Genomic DNA, 13,832 nt, shown 5'->3' with positions numbered 1-13,832 from the left:
CGTTGCCTTTTGACGCCGCCTCCTGGAGAGCGGTTCCACCGCATCCGCCCCGTGCGTTGGCATCTGCCCCGTACTCTAGCAGCAACTTCACGATAGCCTCGTTGCCGTTAAACGTCGCCTCCTGGAGAGCGCTTCTGCCGTATCTTTCCTGTGCATTTACATCTGCCCCATTCTCCAGCAGCAACCTCACGACGGCCTCGTTGCCATTTGACGCCGCCTTCTGGAGAGCGCTTCCACCGTATCCACCCCGTGTATTGACATCTGCCCCATTCTCTAGCAGCAGCCTCACGATGGCCTCGTTGTCATTTGATGCCGCCACCTGGAGAGCACTGCTGTCGTATTTATTCTGCGCGTTGACATCTAATCCATTTTCCAGGAGGAATTGCACCACGTCTTCATGACCTTTCCGTACCGCAGCCCGTAGGATTGCTTGGTTGCTACTGCCGTTTCGCTTGGCATTTGTCGTGTCAAACAGTAGCCGCACAATCGTTTTGTTCCCACTTGCGGCCGCCAAATGCAGCGCTGTCTTGCCGTTATGAGACTTTGCATAGATGTTAGCGCCAGCGCAAACCAGAAATTGCGCTACATCTTCGTGTTCCATATTGGCTGCAAAGTGGAGTGCCGTTTTCCCCATATTAGATTCGACATTGAGATCTGAGCCCTTTCGTACCAGTATCCGTGCTATCTCGAGATGGCCTTTCAAGGCCGCGAGATGGAGTGGGGTATGTCCATCCTTGTTTCTGCTCGCGAGGCTGGCTCCTTTGGCTGTTAACAATTCCACAACTGGCACATTGCCAGAATGCACGGCATCGTGAAGTGCTGAATTTGCCCGAATGTCCCTTGCTTTAATGTCAGCTCCTGCGTCAAGCAGTAATCGTACAGATTCCACACTGCCTTTTAGTGCGGCAATATGAAGAGCTGTCTTTCCTTTATCGGAAGTTATTGCAACGTTCGCCCCACTCTCGATCAATAACCTGAGAATCTGCATATCACCACTCCGCGCCGCTATGAGCAAATTTAAATCCTTCATCAATCGCTTCCGGTCCAATACTGACTCCTTGACGAGCATCTGGACTTTGTCACGCTGGGACGTTTCGCCTTCTTTCCCCCTCCCTTCATGGTTATTCCGAATATGTCTGCGCAGATTGTCTTTCCGCGACGTACCCCTGAACTTACATCCAGGAAATTTGCAATGAAATTGCGGATGGACATTCAGGTGGCTTGCCTTGTGTCGATCAAGGTCACTTCTCAGTGCAAAGCCCTTGCCGCAGCTATTGCAATGATATGGCCGTGAATGAGTTTTGTAATGACGGCTTAAAGCGTTCAATTAGTGCCAAACGATACTTCGAGAGCGAGGCGAGGGGCATACTTGAACAATCCTCGCCTATCGAAAGTTTTACCACAGTCAACACATTTGATAACTTGCGTATTTCTGTGGCTAAGACCGGTGTCGGCATCATCAAGGTCCATGGTTCCGAATCCAAGATGAACAAAATTTTCTGAGGGTGTGAGATGTGCGCATAATGAACTCGAAACTACAACTACGATGTTTTGTAGTTGGCACAATGGTCAGCATACGGTGTTGCTCACATCAAAGTTGTGATCGTCAAGGTCCCCAAACAGGGCGCTCGGTCGCCCAGCCTCTCGCTTGTTTCGGCTAGTAGGGCGTGCATCAGAGCTATCCAATCATGAATGAATATCGTAAAGCAGGAGGACGTTGAACCTAGTCACGGGGCGCGCCCCCCAACTATCCAATTATAAGAGAGTAACTGTGTCTAGTTCTCACCGCCTCTGATTGCACAATGATAATATCCTACGATCCCTGACTTTCCGCTTTCTGCTTCCTTCAACGTTCGAATCCTTTGAACGTTCTACTCCTCGACTCAGTTCTGCTGTCAACCGCCGAGCCCCGGTCCGAGAGATGGCACTCACCACCGGTGGTCATATCTTGGGCCACTTGGAGCAACACCTTCCGACACCGAGCAGTCGTACTCCCAATACGTGAGCCCTTTTTTTTTTTTTAACATCGACGCAGGTATGCCTCCTCAGTTTGGACTACCCAAGTTGGGATCACGACCACGGCTAGGTAAGCCACCGCCCTGTCGCACGGACCCTGTTGGTGACGTGTCCAAATCGCAGACCTCAACGCCCCAAAATCCCCTGTGACTTGCCCCTGTGTGGCCAAACATTTTCGAGGAAAAGCGACATGATTCGTCATCGGAATGCGATCCACAATAAGACCCATCGCTTTTGGTGCACGGAACACGGCTGCGACCGCAGTGAAAGCTACCACGGCCACAAAAAGCCATTTCCAAGGAAAGACAAGCGCGATGAGCACGTGAGAAGGATCCACAAGACCCCTAAGATAGCCAATGCGGATGTCGGACTCACCAACACTGAACCTCCGATCGCCAACAATCACAGGCTTAGGCTCACGACTATCGACGAGCAGGAGTTCGAATTCTCCAACACCGGCGAGGCCTGGTGCGGCCTTGCCAACCCCCCGTTTGGACTGGTCAACACCAGCGAGCAGGGACAAGGGCTCGCGGCTGTCGACGGACAAGAGTTCGAATTCCTCAACACCGGGCCCGTGATTCCCAACACCGGCGAACCCTGGTTCGACCTTGCCAACCTTCCGTTTGGACTGGTCAACACCAGCGAGCAGGGACAAGGGCTCGCGACTGTCGACCGCCAGGAGTTCGAATTCTCCAACACCGAGCCTAGGATTCCTAACATCGGCGAGGCCTGGCTCGACCTTGTCAACCGCGGGCTTTGAGCTCATCAATGCCGACGTGCCCATGGGATCGAGGGTCTATGATTGTGGATCATCAGGGTTATTACAGAATTAATTTAGGAAGAGAAGAGAAGCACGGATATTGGCGAATTCTGCTACCGTATGCCTTATTGAAGATCTTTTTTGAAGGCACGATGCAGAGACACAATGCAGATATTCGAATGAACCGTGCCCTAATAGTAGTTGATGCGAGATAAAGCTACGATAGATTCCACGTGCTGTAGAGTGTATGCGAAGGATAGTCGGATAACTCCTCCATCGAGTCAATCACTTTCCACTTGGCTTCATATTGTTGGAGATACCGGGCAAAGCTGACAGAAGCCTGACCTAAAAAGGCTCCAGCCATGCCCAGAGCCAATGGATGCCCGTTCAGCCTCTGGGTCAGCTGTCGAGCACCCAGGTTTACGAGCAGTTAGATACTATATGGACGCTCAAGCCCGTGAACAAGGTTTCCCTATCAGATTCCACATTTCCTCGTCTTGACCGGGTGGCCGAAATGCGAAGACTTTCGTCTTGCTCATAGATCATACTCTAACCATTTTTCCGTTAGCTCGGCCTGACTGTCGAGTGGTCACGATGACTGAGCCGTGTGCGACGAATAGAATATTTTCTAAAGCCAATATTGATCGGGATCTGCGTAGTTATCGAATATGAGCAGTCATCGAGTATTTTCGTGCTCAGAGAGCCAGTTGGAGACATGGATGTAAATCTGCTCATGTTAAGGTTGTTAACCGTCTCTAGGAGGCAACCCTCGATAGGCTGCGTTCTGCAAGCTCGCCTTGAGGCTGACCTCAGAGGTAGCATTTGTCCAGAAGATGGACGTATAACAGGCCCGATGTTGTTTGATATAGGTAATCGCCAATTAAGTCTTGACGAGAAATCATTCATCAATCCAGCGGCCTCCATTTCAACGCATTTAGTGCCAAACTCCCCGGCCCAGGCGATCCCTTTCGACAACATTCTTCATCAATTCATTTCCTGAGGCAATGACCCCGTCGTGGATCTCCGGACTATGACTTTCACGAGGCTCTCGGTCGATGATCCCATTCTGGCATTGGGTACAATTGGTCACCTTCGTTATGGCCTTTGACATTGCTACAAAACAACACGTTTCTCTTGGGTCCAGGATGCTCATATTCTACCTTGGCCAATCGCGGTAATCGCTGAATTATTGCGGAAGTAGTCTCCGAGATCTGATTACCATACATTTAATGTCGTGATTGGAGGTTGGCAATCGCGGTCAACGGGAGCGTCGAGGGCGGTCGCAAAACGTCCTTGCGCTCAAACACACTGTCGCCTAAATTCTTTCGGAGGTCGTATTGCACTACGCCACTGTGCGTGCCATCAGGCTGACTGACCATCACATCACCTAGTCTGATGTCCACGCCCTCGTTTGAGCATGGGATCCCACGTCCAATGCCCACCATGAGACCGAACCGGATCGCGGGAAACATCCTCAACATGTTGTTAGCCACGGTCGCCGCCGAGAGGGTGCCATATACCTCCGCAAGTAGGCATGCGATTACTACATTGTGACTATGGATCTGTCCTAGCACATAGCTGTTATTATCATGCGGCACTTGACGCGTGTATTGTTCATGTTCTCCATCCAGCATGGCCTCGGGCGGCCGTCAGCTCTTTAGGGGGGACGCAGACCCAGCCACCGGGTACTCTTCGATCGGTAGAGGCGAGTGGGGGGATGTTCATCATATGCCTTTGCTTAATCCCATTCGGCTAGTTGAAGCAAGCACAGCTCCATTCTACCTGAATTACGACTTTCCTTAAACATGGGCGTTGCCGGTGTCCCATCGAAAGTCTCGTTGGGGGTCTCGTTCGGTGGAACAGAGTTCGGAAAGAAGGATGCATCGCGGCTGTGAACTTCATCTGTATCTGGCACTTGTGAGACATTCTGCGGATCAATAATCTGAGAGTTAAATATGTCTTGGAATGGGTTGTTGGCAGCCATCGCATTGATATGTCGTGGGCAGGAAGGGAAACGGGAGCGGATGTTGATGGTGTCAAGCTTCTTGTGCAACTTGAGATGAAGAAGCGCTCTGTTCTCTATCTACTTGTCGAGGTACTGAGGTTCCTTTTATAGACATGCGAATGCTACATTGTCGCACAGAGCAACCATCTGTAACGTCGTCGTCTATGGAAACCTCTCGTCAATGTTTCTGTGGTGGGACATATCCACAATACCCCTCTATCCAACGGATGGCAAGCGTCTAGAAACTGAAGGTTCTAGGCTTACCGGCGCTGCGGGACTGACAAACTGGAGTTCGCTGTCATCACGTGTCGACGCCAATATCTGTGATATGTGGCGACGCCGAGGCTTGTAAAGACCTTCGGAAGCGTTGTACACGTGAGTACGTTGGCACTTTGCCGTAGTCGGATCCCGCGAGATACCACAGCCATCGGATCCAATCCGTGGACCATGTGGCCGAGTGGGACCGGGGTAGTGGTCTCGTTCCTTTGTCAGCGTGCATGGCGCATCTTGCTACCTCAGAATAGCCTCAGCCTGATCGGATCCAGTCCATGGCCCATCTAGAGAGGGGCCGACTCTATCGTAGCCAACGGGGCCTGAGAGGCGTAGAAATGTCCGTGAACCGGAACTGTTCAAGTCATTCATCTTCTCTTCTTCTCCTCTAAGCTCTTTCTCTTAGAGGGACACCAACGTGTCATCTTCTCCATCGTTGTTCTCGAAGGGAACTTACTTTGGGTCCTCTGGTACGTCATGCTGGGGTAACAGCGGATAATGTCTTTTATCGCTGTTCGATTCACGCGGCGATGGTCACGTCCTATCTATAGGCTAGTCGTTCTCGTCTCGTCTGTGAGTGGGGGGACGACGCGGTCTTGAACTGCTGTTTGTCCCTTTGGTCGAGAAAAGGAGCTGGAAGTTCACAAAAGTCGCCGAGCCGAAGACTGTGCTGATGGTGTTGGGAATGATGAACTAAATGGCGTTGAAGTATTCGGAGTGAAGATGATCACTGATGGACGATTAGCTCTAGTTAGCGGGCCGTCTCCACTCGGCGTTCCTCGGCCTAATGGGCCTTCGAATAGGCGTCTTGATAATGTCTTCATCGATAATCGGTTATCGACGATCGCGATCACGGCAATCTTAACGACAACGCTTAGCACAAAATGAGTCAGGTATCCGATAGCGATTGTCGACATCGACATCGATAATACCGATAACGATTATCGATCGATTCATTATCGATAAGATTATCGAAACCGCGGTGCTAACAAGTATACATTCAGGTCTAACGCTTCCTCTGCTTCCCATACCATTTTGCTTCTCAGTCGTAACGGGACTGTAGATGTTTATTCTTTGTAGATCTTGATCTGTTCGGAGAATCGAACCTACGTTAAGGCCCCGTTGGTCCCTTCTTGCAGCCCAACGGCAACATTTAAGCTTTTGGCATCGAAGACACCAACGGGAGATCGTGGTCGTCGCACCTTGATTTCTACTGCATTACATTGCAACGCTCTCCTACTTGAGTATTAGCATCTGCCCCCGGCATCTATCAGCATCTTCACCACTGTCTCATAGCCACCTTCTAATGCTGCATACAGTGCATTGCCATAGTATCCTCCTTGAGCATTGACATCGGCCCCAGCATCTATCAGCGTCTTCACCACCTTGTCGCGGCCACCTTTTGATGCTGCATACAGTGCATTGCCATAGTATCCTCCTTGAGCATTGACATCGGCCCCAGCATCTATCAGCATCTTCATCACCTTGTCATGGCCACGAACTGTTGCGCCCTGCAGTGCATTGCCATAGCGTCCTCCTTGAGCATTGACATCTGCTCCGGCTTCCACCAGCATCTTCACCGCCTTGTCACAACCACATCCTGATGCTGCATACAGTGCATTGCCATAGTATCCTCCTTGAGCATTAACATCGGCCCCAGCATCTAGCAGCATCTTCACCACCTTGTCATGGCCACGAACTGCTGCGCCCTGCAGTGCATTGCCATAGAATCCTTTTCGAGCGTTGACATCGGCCCCAGCGTCTATCAGCATCTTCACCACTATCTCATAGCCACCTTCTAATGCCGCATGCAGTGCATTGCCATACTCTCCTCCTTGAGCATTGACATCCCCTCCAGCACTTATCAGCATCTTCACCACTTTGTCATGGCCACCTTTTGATGCGGCCCGCAGTGCATAGCGTCCTCCTTGAGCATTGACATCGGCCCCAGCATCTATCAGCGTCTTCACCACTGTCTCATAGCCACCTTCTGATGCTGCATGCAGTGCATTGCCATATGATCCTCCTTGAACATTGACATCTGCTCCGGCTTCCACCAGCATCTTCACCACATTGTCATGGCCACCAGCTGATGCGGCCTGCAGGGCATTGCCATACTCTCCTCCTTGAGCATTGACATCGACATTTCGTTTTATTATCCTCTCGACAATTTCCGGTACGCCTATATATGCCGCATAGTAGAGAGGCTGAGCAATTTCATTAGACCTTAGGCATAACTGTGATCCTCTCCATGGTCTATCAATTTCGTAAAGCTGTATCCACGAATGCAGAGTCGTATCCTCATCGGTTAAGAGACATAACACGAGATCTAACAAGGTGTCGTTTAGCATACCTCCAATATTTTGTACATGCTGCCACCAATGCTTCGCTGCGTATGAGGCCAGCGGATACTCCTTGATGACCTCTTCAGCTAGGGGTTTGTTCTGACTAAGGTGTAGCAAATAATGCAGACAACCCTCCGCAATCATAAGGTGGCATATTTGGGGTCGAAAATCCAATCCAAAGCCACACCGATCAGATAAGAGGAACTCCTTGACAGAGAAGTGTGCGAGCTGAATTCGGATGTGGCAACGATTTTCAACACCGCTATCCTGAGCGTGGTTCTTATCTTCCTCATTTTCGATGGAATTTAAGGTGATTAGACTCGAACAGATAACCATCACATCTCTCGGATCGGGGAGACGTTCCTCCGGGAAGAATCCACCCTCATTCCCATTTTCTATCGCAAGAACTTCGGCCATTTCTGCTAATTGTAAAGGACGCTCCGAGAAACATAGCCATCGCAGAGCTTTGACAGCATCTTGAAAATGAGGGGTCGGTTCGAGAGTTTGCAAGATCCGGTCATACGTCTCGTCTAGGGTCTTTGGCAGGGATGACAGCGTCTTTCTGAGGGTGCTCAACTTGACACATTGTTGAATAGAATCAAACTGACAATCCACCCATCGAAACCTATTCTGCTGTTAGGACACTACGTACCATGTAGGGAAATACTATCCATACATGCCACCAGCATGTTTTATTAGTTTAGTCGCGATTTCATCCTGCACGGATGATGGCCACTTCCTTAGCGTTTCGTCTGTCGCCACCCGATCACAAATGTAAACACATATGTCGCCATTAACCAGGGCACTTTGAACATTAATATTGTGGGTGGTAATTGAGCTCAATTTGTCTTCGATGTCCTTTTCCGGGCGGCTGGTGGCCAAGACATGGAGGTCGTCTGGTGTTGAGTTCATCATCTCGCGGAGAAAGATCAACGATTCTTTCCGGTCTGTACATTCATCTAGGGCATCTAACATGATATACTTCTGTCCGGGACGAGCCACTACCTCTCTATATAGTGACTGTATGGCGGATCCAGAAGTCGGCCACTGTCCTTTCCCGCAATTTTGGTAAAGCTTTTCAAGATCCTGAAGAATATCGCTGCACTGAAGAGCAAGCTGGAACAGCAATGACCGGACAGCGTTTTGCCAGGACTGCTTCTCGGTATCATTAAAGTCAAAGTAGAAATAGCTCACCATGATGATGTCGGGGTGAGACTGCTGATGCTCTAGAATATGCTGTAGCGCGGCGGCACTGGTCCGTCGATCAGCCTCATATTCTCTAGATACAGCTTTCGTCGAGCTTACCTGAGAAGGGTCTTACCACAGCCCGCTGCGAAGTTCTGTCAAGTCTGCTCATTAGATATGGCGATAACGACCTACCATTCCCGTGAAGCCACATCAAAGATGTCGAGCTTTTCCAGTCGCGGAAATCTTGACCATTGAGCAGCCATAGCCCAGTCTCAGGGTGGCGCTTTTGAAGTGCCGTGTGGTAATTGGTCGATGGATCCGGTAGCCTCAACCATTGTGACAATCGATTCCGCTGCTCCTCTGTGGTCGGTATGTTTTAGCTCAGCTCTCTGTATGGGTAATCATGTCGCTCACGATCCGCAAGGGTCTCGATTTGTTCTTTCACAATGATGACGTCGTCATGAATCGCGTCCGTGCGACTCTGAAGTCGCTTGTTCTGTTCCCTTATGGCGACAACGTCACCTTGAATAGCCTTCGACAGCGTCCTTCTCATATTAGTATGTTCTCAAATTCCCGGTATTGTTGTCCACACGTTAAGTCATTTGTCAAGGCACAATTGGCCAGTAATTTCAACCGCTCCATTCGCGCCAACGTATTTTCCACATTTTGTCTGGTGAACTTCCATAACACCGCGGACTTGATCTGGTCTCTTTTCCTGAATGATGATGCTTGTTCCACCATTGTCTCGAGGATATCTTTGAACTGGTCCAACGGGCCATTTTTCATTCCCAGTAACCGTATTTGATTGAGCCAGGGGTCGTCAGATCGGGCTTCGTTTACTCGAAATCGCAGAGTCGTCAATAACGTGTAGAGATTGCTGGCTTCGATCGCTAACTGAGCTTGCTCTTTTGTAGTATTTTTAGCGTCGTTGATGTAGCTTGTGAGCGTTGAAGTGAGCTGCAAAATAGCGCAAATGCTGGCCGTTATGGACAGAGGATCCATTGTGAGATTCGCCGGTCAGGAAGAAGGATTGCGAGGTCGGTGATTTAATCGCTGATAACGTTTGTTGAAGGTAACGAGAGACGCAGCGTACGGTTGCTGTTATGCAAGTCAGAGAGTCGTAGGTTTGAAGTAACGTTGCACGGTTGGTATCGTCCGTGCGGAGTCGTCTTCGCGGCGGACGTTGATGGCAGGGAGAACAAGACGATTATTTGAAGAGAAGGCCGTCTGAGGCTGCGATCGACGCTAAGCCGTGATACCACGTGCAGACCCCAGCACCTGCGACCCATGCGTGCCCATGTTAAGCCCTGTGTCGAACTAAGCTAAGTTATTGATCGCCCGGAAGATTAGCCGAGGGCGGTACATACCGCTTACCACGGTGTCACGGGATCACATGCCAAGGATTACATAATCAGAGGTTCTTCAAGTAGGGTAATGTTATTCTGTACACCACATTTTGTTATTCTGTACACCGCTTTTGATTGGTCCGGATTTTTATTTTTCCGGTTATCTGCGCAGTTCGAAGATACGTGATGTCACAACACCTAAGTCTGCCTATATAGAATGCAGAAATGATGGTTAACGATGGTATCCTCTGCACGGTCGATACCTCGTGCTGACTAAGGTAACAAACCAGCGCCCATAGGCTTGGGTGGGAACCGCCCATAAGCGGGGCAGTTGCCCCCCGGCTTATGGGCGGTTTCCCCCCGGTTCATGGGCGGTTTCCCCCTCCGGCTTATGAGCGGTCCTCCCAAGCCTATGGGCGCTGGTTTGTTACCTTAGTCAGCACGAGGTATCGACCGTGCAGGGGATCTCTACACAAATCCGGCTGTGTAGGCCACAATAATTTACAAAGTATACAGAGAAGCTCAAAATGCACGGTACTTATCTACCAAGGAAAAGGGAATCAAATGTGTTTATTGCTTCGCAACCACCTATAACGGGGAGAGTTTAACGCGTCACCCCTCCACAGCTACGCCACTTACTAGTGTTTTCTCGCCATCGCCGGGCCAACGGCAACAAGCTCTGTTAGCGCGGTGTACAGAATAACAGGATGAGAGCGTTAAGTGTACAGAATAAGGCGAGAGAGAGGTGGTGGTGTACAGAATAAGGAGAGTTGAGGCATGGTGTACAGAATAAGCAGGTTTTCCGGTGTACAGAATAACAAAAGTTGGTGTACAGAATAATACCCCCCCTTCAAGTACTTCCTGCGTAGCATCCCATTTTGACTCTCTTCGTGCTACGTCTTGTACCTAGAACCCGATGTTAGCTAGAATACATTGTTTGTATCCTTGACCTCGAACCCTCACACACGGGGGCAGGCGGTTGGTTGCGTCACTACGAGGCTGGAACTAATTGCTGGTCACGTTGCCTGTCTTCACCATCGCCCTCATCTTCACACGCAATGGAAGCTGTCTGGGCTGGACAGATCACCCGACCCCTTGTACACCTGATTCAAAGGATATAGGCACAGGTTGCGGTGCTGCACGACGCCTGTGGTCCCGTTAAATCGCACGGGCAGAACATCAGGAGCCGTGCCGTTTTCGACCCACGCGCGCAGCGCGTCGAAGACCGTCGTCAGCTGCCCCCCGATACCAGTGTACCCACAATGTCCCGACCCAGGCGATTCAAAGTAGCGGTAAAAGTCTTGAACATCTGGGAATAGCTTGGTGACTTCTTGGTAGTAGCGTTCGGTGGATTTTGTCTGGATATCTTCGTCGGCCTGGCCATGTTATATCATTATTAGTCTTGTGCACAAAAGGCACGTTTGTACTTTAACTTTCACAGGGCAGAGCATCAGTAACCTACGGTTCCATGCCAAGTAATCATCTTGCCGCCAGTAGCTTTGAAATCGCTCAGGTCAGGGTCACTAGTGCCGATGGTGTCGTCGTAGATTGTGATGAACCGCTTCCAATGGCTATCAAAACCCTCATGCGTGATGGTCGCGCTGTCAAAGTCTGCGTTCCGTTCAAGATAGTACTGGACCAACCAGTTAGGGGTTCGTTGAGCATTCGCAGCCTCGTTCGTTTCGTTCGGGGCGTAGCCCAAGGCTGTGATATTGGCACCGTAGTTCCATCCAGGCCATATATGGTCTCCATGACTGTTGAAATAGCCAGCTCAGGTGGCGTTAGCTACTATAGCTGCAGCTTTACTGAGAGTCTTATTGTCTCCGGTCGAGAAACATAGAAAACTTGAATCGACCTGTGTAAAAGGATCGAAGTCGCAAGACGCGATATTGGAGATAATACCGTCGACCACGCCATCGTCGGCATCACAGTGAGCGACAGCCTGCTGTGTGAGGTACTCTAACTCGCAAGCCAGAGGGTACGCTTTGATCTCGTTCGTAGTCAGCTGGGGTATATAGCTCGACATGCCTAACTGGCCAAAGTAAACGGCCGGCACTGCTGCAGCGATTCCATCATATACTATAGTTCGGAAAATTTAGTGGTATTATATCTGGTTTTAGGGATAACATCTCGAACATTATCTTGAAAACTTGGAACGAGGCGGCAAGGGAATAGAGTAGAAGACTTACGGGTTGGATATCGCTGAGCCAGCATAAGACCCTGTCGACCGCCCTGAGAGCAACCACTCCAGTATGAGTATGCTGGATTGCGGCCGTAGAAGCTACCAATAAGACTTTTCCCGACAAGAGCCTGTTCTTCCAACGATCTGTGTCATGGCACAACCTGGAAGCCCCTCGAACGGTCTTGGCAGGCCCACTGTGGCTGTCGAATAGCCTTGTGTGCCTGCGTGATAGCCTTGTGCACCGCTGGCCATAAGTATCTGGGATAGCATCGCACTACTTTCGTGTTCTTTGTCTCTCGTCTTGTACTTTATAGTGCATTGGGATAATAATATCATTGTCGGATCTCCACTCTCGTTCCCTCGTACGTCCCCACCCTGACAATCTGTATGCGAGGTTTTGCAGGGCATAAAGATCGACGTTTCCCTGACTGACGAGAGCTCAGTATGTTGGATTTCCGGGCCAGATAAGATGTAATCCTGCATCGGTACTTGTCGCATATCCCTCGCCGATGGCCCCCGACAGAAAACCAGGTGACAGAACATTGCGTCCTGCTGTCCACCCGGCACCACCTGTCGCTTGCAGACGCTCGTTCCAACTTTGTGGTAGCCAGGTTTCCACGTTAATGACATCGTTCTCCCCGGGATGGGTGTAGGTCACTGTAACGTTGCAGAAAGATGCGTTTCTCACCGATATAAGCGGGTGATTGAAATTATATATTTGCGGTACGTCGATACTATAATTCGCGATAGGGATAGCTGAGAAGGAAAGAATCTCCACACCAAGAAGAGCGGGAGGAGCTATGGCTGATGGTGAGCACACCAATGTCGGGTATGTAGAGACGCTCATGTTGATGTGGTGTGGTAGACTGACACAGACTCCTGACACCTATGACGGTGCAGTGTGCGAAGATTTCTAGCAGATAATATATAGCTGTATGGAAGCTACACGAACGTCAGTTGCGATGCTCAATCCAAGCACCAAGGAACTCGGGGTTCTGAATTGGGTATTAGTGTATGATAACATATATACAATAAGGCTGGCTAAACGTAGGTGATGACAGGGACTTTGCGGGGCGGGGGGGAATGTCGGGACGTGCTAGCGTCTGTAATGACTAAATAGCAGCCGTCCTCGTGACACGTAAAAGAGACATTGTGGTTTCTTGCTAGATATTCTACGCATTCGGTTTGTCATGCTTTCACTGCTACGAATGCCGACTTCCCGGAACCTTCTGAACATTTACCATTTCCTGAACTCAATCGTCAAGTCAAGCATTTACTAGACGGAAAGGCAGATATTGGTAATTGAGTGGCTAGCACCCTGATGGTTAAATGTGGGAGGTTGGGGTGCTTGTGGAGGTCGGGCCTCATCTTTTCCTTCAGAGGACTAGGAGATTCCTTTCTTAGACTGGCAGACACTCGGAGCACTTAGTGACGATGACGTTGAAGCGTTTTCTGTCCCGGCGCAGTGGTGCTGAAGAACGAGGTATATGTTACACACAAAGGTAGACCACAATCTAGTGATAGCCTCAATTCATTGCTTTGCACAATCGATCTACAGGAGCTCACAAGGCATATTCACGGTCCTTCTGTGCCACTCTACTTGACGCCTTGACGACAAGCTTTCGAGAACGTGCTAATGTTCGAGAATCTGTCAAACTGGGTGCAACTCGAGATGTATTCTATCAAGGAATGCCAAGGAACGGAAGGGCAAGCGTGATTC

The 13,832-nt window shown here is 50.0% G+C and overlaps 5 protein-coding genes across 5 annotated transcripts in view; all 5 read right to left on the bottom strand.

Annotated features, from left to right (window-relative positions):
* Positions 1-1,069, bottom strand: part of Z518_11288 (uncharacterized protein) — a gene marked incomplete at both ends in the record, with an annotated part of 2,541 nt that extends 1,472 nt beyond the window's left edge. Inside the window, one exon of the mRNA XM_013411232.1 lies at positions 40-1,069. Within this exon, the coding sequence (XP_013266686.1) occupies positions 40-1,069 (1,030 nt within the window). The remainder of the gene's footprint in view (positions 1-39) is intronic.
* A 951-nt stretch (positions 1,070-2,020) lies between these two features.
* Z518_11287 (uncharacterized protein) lies at positions 2,021-2,800 on the bottom strand (the record flags this gene model as incomplete). The annotated part of the gene is made up of 1 exon (XM_013411231.1): positions 2,021-2,800. One exon carries the CDS (start codon positions 2,798-2,800, stop codon positions 2,021-2,023), a length of 780 nt encoding a protein of 259 aa, XP_013266685.1.
* A 1,202-nt stretch (positions 2,801-4,002) lies between these two features.
* Z518_11286 (uncharacterized protein) lies at positions 4,003-4,410 on the bottom strand (the record flags this gene model as incomplete). The annotated part of the gene is made up of 1 exon (XM_013411230.1): positions 4,003-4,410. One exon carries the CDS (start codon positions 4,408-4,410, stop codon positions 4,003-4,005), a length of 408 nt encoding a protein of 135 aa, XP_013266684.1.
* A 1,888-nt stretch (positions 4,411-6,298) lies between these two features.
* Positions 6,299-9,586, bottom strand: Z518_11285 (uncharacterized protein; the record flags this gene model as incomplete). Its single annotated transcript, XM_013411229.1, has 6 exons — positions 6,299-8,021; positions 8,073-8,648; positions 8,702-8,726; positions 8,777-8,942; positions 9,030-9,129; positions 9,177-9,586. 6 exons carry the CDS (start codon positions 9,584-9,586, stop codon positions 6,299-6,301), a joined length of 3,000 nt encoding a protein of 999 aa, XP_013266683.1.
* A 1,393-nt stretch (positions 9,587-10,979) lies between these two features.
* On the bottom strand, positions 10,980-11,956 carry Z518_11284 (uncharacterized protein; the record flags this gene model as incomplete). Its single annotated transcript, XM_013411228.1, has 3 exons — positions 10,980-11,306; positions 11,393-11,700; positions 11,737-11,956. The coding sequence occupies 3 exons, from the start codon at positions 11,954-11,956 to the stop codon at positions 10,980-10,982; spliced, it is 855 nt and encodes a 284-aa protein (XP_013266682.1).
* Positions 11,957-13,832: the final 1,876 nt, after the last annotated feature.

This window comes from Rhinocladiella mackenziei (assembly GCF_000835555.1).
Source record: "Rhinocladiella mackenziei CBS 650.93 unplaced genomic scaffold supercont1.12, whole genome shotgun sequence".
Lineage (NCBI taxonomy): Eukaryota > Fungi > Ascomycota > Eurotiomycetes > Chaetothyriales > Herpotrichiellaceae > Rhinocladiella > Rhinocladiella mackenziei.
Note: the sequence above shows the minus strand (reverse complement) of the source record. Positions and strands in the feature narration are given on the sequence as shown.